Raw genomic sequence first — 6,324 nt, 5'->3', positions numbered from 1 at the left:
CCTACCTCCCTCCCTCCCTCCCTCCCTCCCTCCCTCCCTCCCTCCCTCCCTCCCTCCCTCCCTCCCTCCCTCCCTCCCTCCCTCCCTCCCTCCCTCCCTCCCTCCCTCCTCCTTCCATTCTATCCTCCACTTTCTCCCTTGCACTTTCTCTTTCCGCTTACCTGCGTGATCCTCTGGAAGCGATTCTCCACGAACCTCCGAGCAGCCAGGAGATGGTCCTCGAGAACCGGGTGAACCGCAGCCTCCACCAGCTCCCTCACCCTCCCTGGCCCGTTCCTGCAGCTCCATCAGGACTGAAAAAGGATGCCAGCATCCACCCAGCGAGGCGATCGATCAATCTCCTGTGAACCGAAAGGATCAAGTCCCTGGAAGACGGGTGCACCACGCTCCTCCGCATGACGTCCGTGTACTTGAGACTCGCCTTCTTCACCTCCTGCAGCATGCGTCACCTCCACCGCCCGACCCCGGGGCCCGTGGACGCACCTGGTACAAGATGTGATCTAGAAGATCCTGGGCTGAGTTGGCCTTGAAGCTCGCGATCGGCATGTTGATAGTCTCTGACCACTTGCATGGCTTCACCGCTACTTCACTCCCCCTCTCGTCCTCCTCCTTACCTTCCAGATGAGGTTTGCCAGCGAGCTCCCCGTCATCTTCACCGACCCCAGCACCTTGGGCCCTGCTACACTGCACGCCATAGCTCAGACCCGCAGGGCTAGTGGCAACGAGGGCATGACAACCTCCTGATCTTCATCAGCAGGTAGTCAATCGACTTGTGATAGTCCTTCGTGTATGCAGAGGCAGGCAACTGCGTTCATCACAGATGCTTGTCAGGCACCAATCGCGCTATTCAACAACGGTTCTCCGCACCTGACTCAGATACTTCATGTCCTCCACCTGGGACAACACTTCAGCATGCCTCCACGCGTGATCGAGGGCAGCCATCTCACCTTGTCCACTGGGAACGGCAGGACGACAGCATCCAGCGACGAGAAGAAAGTGTGGAACTGTTGAGAAATCTTCGAGGTGCCGTTGTTGCTGTCGTCGACCTGCGTCAGCAGCTTGTTGATCCAGCTGTTCCCGTCGATCTTGGTCCCATCCAAGGACATGTCCAGGTGGAAGTTCTGCACCACCCAGACAAGATGCGGCCGGGAGATCTTGTCGGCCTTGTCCTGCTCCTCAAAGTAACTCATTGCAAACGCTGTCTCGACGGCGAACGAGAGCTTCTCGACGGCGGCCCGGTCGATCACTCCAACACTGTTGTACAGCACCACGTTGCTGACGAGGTTCAGGACCGCCAGCAGCTGGGCATCGAAGATCGACGCGCGGTTGGGAGCGAACAGCCCAGGGGTGTCGAGGAACACATGGTGCCGGTACCGGCCCTGTGAGGCACAGGGGGGGATGATAACGAGCGTGACCTCCTCCGTCTCAGGCTTGATAGTGTCCCCGACCTTGAATGTCAGGTTCCCCGGCTCGTGTGGGACGAGCTGATTCAGCAAGAAGGATTTCCCTGTACGGTATGGCCCCACGATTGACACCACCACGACTTCGCCCTCCAGCTCCGACAGCACGTTCAACGTCTCGTTCACACTCTGGATTCTCAGCACTCTCGACTTGTCCGGCCCGAGATTCCATCGCAGGAGCGGCAGAGCAGGAGTGGGAGGCGCGCATGGCTGGTTGGCATCCAGTGAAGGAATGTCGCACCGCAGCATACGGACAAACAGAACTAGGATGATTGGCCGCAGGATCCATGTGCCCCTTGTGCGACAACTGGTGCATGACCTCATCGTGGATCAGGTTTCAACTGCTTGCTCACTTGCTCTTGGCAGTTTCCCCCGTCAGACTACTTTCACCCATCCCTCATTGAAATATCACGCATAGCATCATCCAGCCTCGAGTATCGCCATCAAGGCTTCAGCTTCCCTCTTTCGCTCTTGATCTTGCTCTTGCTCTCCTCCTCCCCCTCTCTCTGTCTCTGTCTCTACGTCTCTTCTCTCTCTCTCTTTCCTCCTGCTTTTAGTTCGCTTCGTCCTCCTCTACCTTCCATCCCATTGCTAGCAGGCCTACCTAGGTTATACCCTACCCACCATCGTCAATTCGTACCCTACTATTGCACCCATTACCCCACTTTATACTTTGAAAGGAAGGGGTGCATATGAGAGAGATATGTCACCCCACCCCCATTTTACAGGAAAGGACTGGAGTACCACCGGTCCTTTTGCCTGCAGTCCAGTCACAACTCAGCGTTCCCGAAGTTTCAGCCGCTCTAAAGTTTAAAAAAGTTTCAAACTTTTGAAATTGCCGCCGGCTTCCGATAGTCGGATCGGAGTGAACGTGACCCGGTCCCGGAGTCCCGCCGCCGGGGCCCGGCCCGCCGGGGAATCATCGGCGGCCAGGAATTAAGTCAGCGGCCAGCACCGGGCTTGATTGCTGCAGCGCAGGGCTCAGCCTGGGGCCCAACCGGGTGCCGAGACGTGCCGGGCGCTCCCGGGCCTCGGGCCTGGCCCCGGCGGCTCGCCGTCGGATGGCTGTCAGTGAGACGGTCGGCGCCGGGCGGCCCCGGGCCCCCGCCGGGCCCGCCGGACTCACTTGAAAAGTTGTCAAGCCCGCCTCGCAGACATTTTTACCACCCTACCCCACCAATGTCTACTACCCCGACGATCGGAAAGAACGTTTTGCGTCCAGCATCAGCCTCTGACCCCCCATATCCCATCAAAGATATATTTGGAATACCCACCCTTGTATCAGATCTAGGCTCTTTCAGAGTACCCTACCCCACTATGTCCACTCCAAACTCCCGACTGCTTACTTTATCAGCATGGCTCTGCGGGAAGGCAGAGGAGACTGAGAAGGCAAGGACGACATGGCGGAGGAGCCGAGGTAGCGACAAGCAAATGCCCATGAGAACTCTTTCCACGTCTCTTCTCCACATGCTTCTCCACCATCACGGTCTCTATCATCTTGTGGCTTGCTCTTGCCCCTCTCCCAGAGCCTCTTTGTGACATATGTGCAAGTCCTGCATCTATCGAAAATTTCGACAGCTTGATCAAGGCAAAGCACCCGAAAACACATCACACATCATTCAACAACATTCTTCCAGTGTTTTCTTCGCCTCAATGTCGTTTTCCATGCTTCATGCTCATCAGCATCTGCCCCGAAGCGCAGGAAATCACTGCAGCCACGATTCGTTTGGGATAACGCCAGCCAGAAAATCATGTCAATACCCTCGTCTTTCTCTTCTAATCTTGAATGATACACATCTCACCTTTCATCATGGCTTCCACCATAACACGGCTCCTCACTTTCGTAATATCTGCCCAGTAGTTCAAGTTCCCTTGAGTCCCCTTTCCCCTCTTCACTGTACTCTTAGACTGGCCTGTCTGACTTCTGACTGCAGCAGCAGCTCAAGCATTGCGGGCAGCGCAGCGCATCGTGATTTGAGTCAGTGGTACGACGACGTGCTCGACAACGACGTGGCCTGCGTCTATGAGGTGCCCTGTGCTGCCCTGCTGCAGCTGGTTGTAGAGTTGGAGGTGAAGTGCGTGCAGAGGAAGCGGACGGGCAAGTTGACGCAGGGGAGGATAAGACTTGCGACGAACTCGCTGATCTTCATCTCACGACGAGCCCATGACAAGTCGATCTTCACCATCCCTTACGAGAGGATCACCGATGTCCATGCGGTAGAGCAGGGCTGCACTGCCATCGGGCCCTGAGTTGCTTCCGCAGAATGTGTCGACCAAGGGAGCCCCGGAGGGCATCAGCGTGTCAACAGGCAAGTGCTTCTATGTGACGTCACACAAGGACGGGCCATGGCTGTGGGTTCTTGGGTCCTCGGGGTCGGGTTCGGACATGTTGCTGACCGTGATTGGCAGATCAAAAGGAGTACTTGTTCAAGTCGTTTGTCTTCCAGGAGAGTGCCTATCAAGGTAGAGCAGCTGCGGCTCCGCCTGCCCCCTGTGATGCCTGCCGGCTTCCAGACATCCTCAGTGCGTGGAGGAGGAACAGACAGGATGGAAGTCCCACTTCCGGGGAGCAGGTGAGGCCTCAAGAGTTTGCCCTTGTGTTCCCCTCATTCCGCTGAATCTCCAGACGAGGACGGGCAGCCTGAAGCAGGCGGCATTCCCGCAGCAGGACGGAGGGAGCTCGAGTCAGTCGGGCGAGATCAGAGGCAGCTGGGGGTCGAACGTGTCGCGGGACTCTGGTCGGCTGCATGAGGAGCAGCCCGCGAGTGGAGAGGAGCTGAGGGATGAGTTCGAATCAGCTCTACGGCTGTGCAGGACCGCCATCTCGCAGCTGTCGGTTGAGAGCGGCAGGGCGGAGGAAGAAGAGAAGGGGAGGAAGAGGCAGGAGGAAGAAGAAGCGAGGAGGAAGATCGCTGAGGAGGGGGAGAGGAGGAAAACGGCTGAAGAGGAGAAGAGGAAGAAGGCAGAAGAAGAGGAGAGAAGGAGGAAAGCAGAAGAAGAGGACAGAAGGAGGAAAGCAGAAGAAGAGGAGAGGAAGACAGAAGAAATGGAGAAGAGGAGGAAATTGGAAGAAGAGGATAGAAGGAAGAAAGCGGAGGAGGATGCAGAGCGGAAGGCAGCAGAAGCGGAGAACGCACGGAAGGAGGGGGATTCAAGAACGAGACACGAGGAACAACCGCCTGTGCTGGTCCTTGCGAAGCAAAATTCTGAAGCAAGCGCTACGAGGTGATGATATCCCATTTCTTGCACCTTCTCATCAGGACGTTTGACGATGCGACTTTGCAGCTCCGTGCAAGAACCCGAACAGTCGTTGCTCTTTCCCTTCTGTCGAGGTGAACATGCCCCATGTTGTCACGTCTCTTGACGACTCTGCGTCCTTCATCAGCCGTCTGGATCTTTACGTGCTTGCTGATATGCGTGCTGATGATCGTCTACTTCAAGACGCGCACAAGGAGCAAGATAGTCTACCCTCAAGTATCCACCACCGAGCCCAAGGACGACCCTGACGTCTTCGCCATCTCACACGAACAGCTGGTCGACGACTGTGTCGGCAACTTCTCCCTCCACTTCCAGACGCTGTCGCTCAAGTTCAGCGACAGCGGGGGCTTCGCACAGAAGCTCCTGTCTCGCAACCTCCGGCTACGGATCCAACAGTTCTGTGAGATCACCGTGTTCGAGGGCAACGTGGTCCCGAGATCAGTGGCGGGAACAGACCCGAACTTCTCTAGTACTGACTCCTCGTCGTGGCAGAGATACTTAGAGGTCTCTTGAGATGTTTCTACTCCCTGTTGCTGAGCTACTGGGCAGAAGTCCGGCCTGACGGATATACTGGAGAATTATCAACATTTCTTGACGCAGGAGATCCAGGTAGAGGGGGCGAGGAGGAGAAGGAGGAAGAGGAGGAGAGAGGGTCTGACGACGAGTTGGCAGCTCTTGCAAGAGAAATTCAATCTGTTGCAGTTGCAGAATCAAGAGTACAGGAGGGCTCTCAACCAGACGAGGTGTATCAAACCATTTCTATCTTCCTCCTTTCTGACCCCCCTCGTAGGCACTGCATACTCTACGGAGGACAAGGGAGCCGGTAGCGTCCTATCTCACTTTCTCTCTCTTTCCTCATTCCTCAGCACCTTGGGGAGCGAGTCTCTTCGTTGCTGCGCTGCTTGCGAAGTCTTCACGGGGCTCATAGTAAGTCGCAAGCGCTGCATGTGCCCGTCCTCGTACTTGTACAATACTGGAAGCGAACTGAACACGAACGATCAAATTACAGAGATAATAATCAATCAAGTCAGTGGATTTCTTGTCTTGCCTGCCGCCGTAGAGCTTCCGAAGAACCGCTGTCTTCTCGTCCGCAGCCTGTTGCTCAGCCGACGGCCGACTTCTCGTCGCCTGCGCAAACTCAGCGCGAGGACGCCGACAACTGACTCAACCTTGTACTGGTTGTAGTAGTCCATCCGCTTGCTGTGATCGATGGCCTTAGCGTGCACTGTGTCCACATTGGTGGATCTTGACTTGCCGCTTGTCCTCGGCCTGACCTTCTGTCAGAAGGAGCGATCCCCTTCGAGCCTCACCTGCTCGCCGTGCTGGCTGACCGGGTGGTGCTGGTGGGCCCAGTCACACCAGGTGAGAACGAGGAGGGGAAGGAGCTCTTGGAGGGCGGATAACTTACCTCAGCCGGCGCAGCGAGTAGTCGATGGACGCGGTGCTCTGACCGACACGTCAGTGCTTGTTCCCTCCCAGCTCCTCCTCCACCCCCCCCCCCTCGCCCGCCCGCGCGCTCTCTCTCTCTCTCTCTCCTCCGTCCGTACCGTACCGTACCGTACCGTACCGTACCGTACCGTACCGTACCGTACCGTACCGTACCGTA

General features: G+C 56.7%; 3 protein-coding genes across 3 annotated transcripts in view; 1 reads left to right on the top strand and 2 right to left on the bottom strand.

Moving 5' to 3' along the window:
- GUITHDRAFT_113765 (hypothetical protein) overlaps positions 1–1,709 on the bottom strand; it is a gene marked incomplete at both ends in the record, with an annotated part of 3,152 nt that extends 1,443 nt beyond the window's left edge. Inside the window, 7 exons of the mRNA XM_005826951.1 lie at positions 162–276; positions 318–433; positions 484–564; positions 615–684; positions 738–805; positions 868–894; positions 948–1,709. Of these exons, the coding sequence (XP_005827008.1) occupies positions 162–276; positions 318–433; positions 484–564; positions 615–684; positions 738–805; positions 868–894; positions 948–1,709 (1,239 nt within the window). The remainder of the gene's footprint in view (positions 1–161; positions 277–317; positions 434–483; positions 565–614; positions 685–737; positions 806–867; positions 895–947) is intronic.
- A 1,151-nt stretch (positions 1,710–2,860) lies between these two features.
- Positions 2,861–5,545, top strand: GUITHDRAFT_113764 (hypothetical protein; the record flags this gene model as incomplete). Its single annotated transcript, XM_005826950.1, has 11 exons — positions 2,861–2,877; positions 3,398–3,677; positions 3,724–3,838; positions 3,870–3,923; positions 3,975–4,033; positions 4,087–4,685; positions 4,746–4,792; positions 4,846–5,222; positions 5,268–5,327; positions 5,391–5,461; positions 5,509–5,545. 11 exons carry the CDS (start codon positions 2,861–2,863, stop codon positions 5,543–5,545), a joined length of 1,716 nt encoding a protein of 571 aa, XP_005827007.1.
- Positions 5,546–5,573: 28 nt separating this feature from the next.
- GUITHDRAFT_113763 (hypothetical protein) overlaps positions 5,574–6,324 on the bottom strand; it is a gene marked incomplete at both ends in the record, with an annotated part of 1,325 nt that continues 574 nt past the window's right edge. The window contains 3 exons of the mRNA XM_005826949.1: positions 5,574–5,846; positions 5,888–5,987; positions 6,127–6,164. Coding sequence (XP_005827006.1) covers positions 5,574–5,846; positions 5,888–5,987; positions 6,127–6,164 — 411 coding nt within the window. The remainder of the gene's footprint in view (positions 5,847–5,887; positions 5,988–6,126; positions 6,165–6,324) is intronic.

Source organism: Guillardia theta (assembly GCF_000315625.1).
Source record: "Guillardia theta CCMP2712 unplaced genomic scaffold GUITHscaffold_70, whole genome shotgun sequence".
Taxonomy (NCBI): Eukaryota; class Cryptophyceae; order Pyrenomonadales; family Geminigeraceae; genus Guillardia; species Guillardia theta.
The sequence above is the reverse complement of the archived record's forward strand: the minus strand, read 5'-3'. Positions and strand labels throughout refer to the sequence as shown.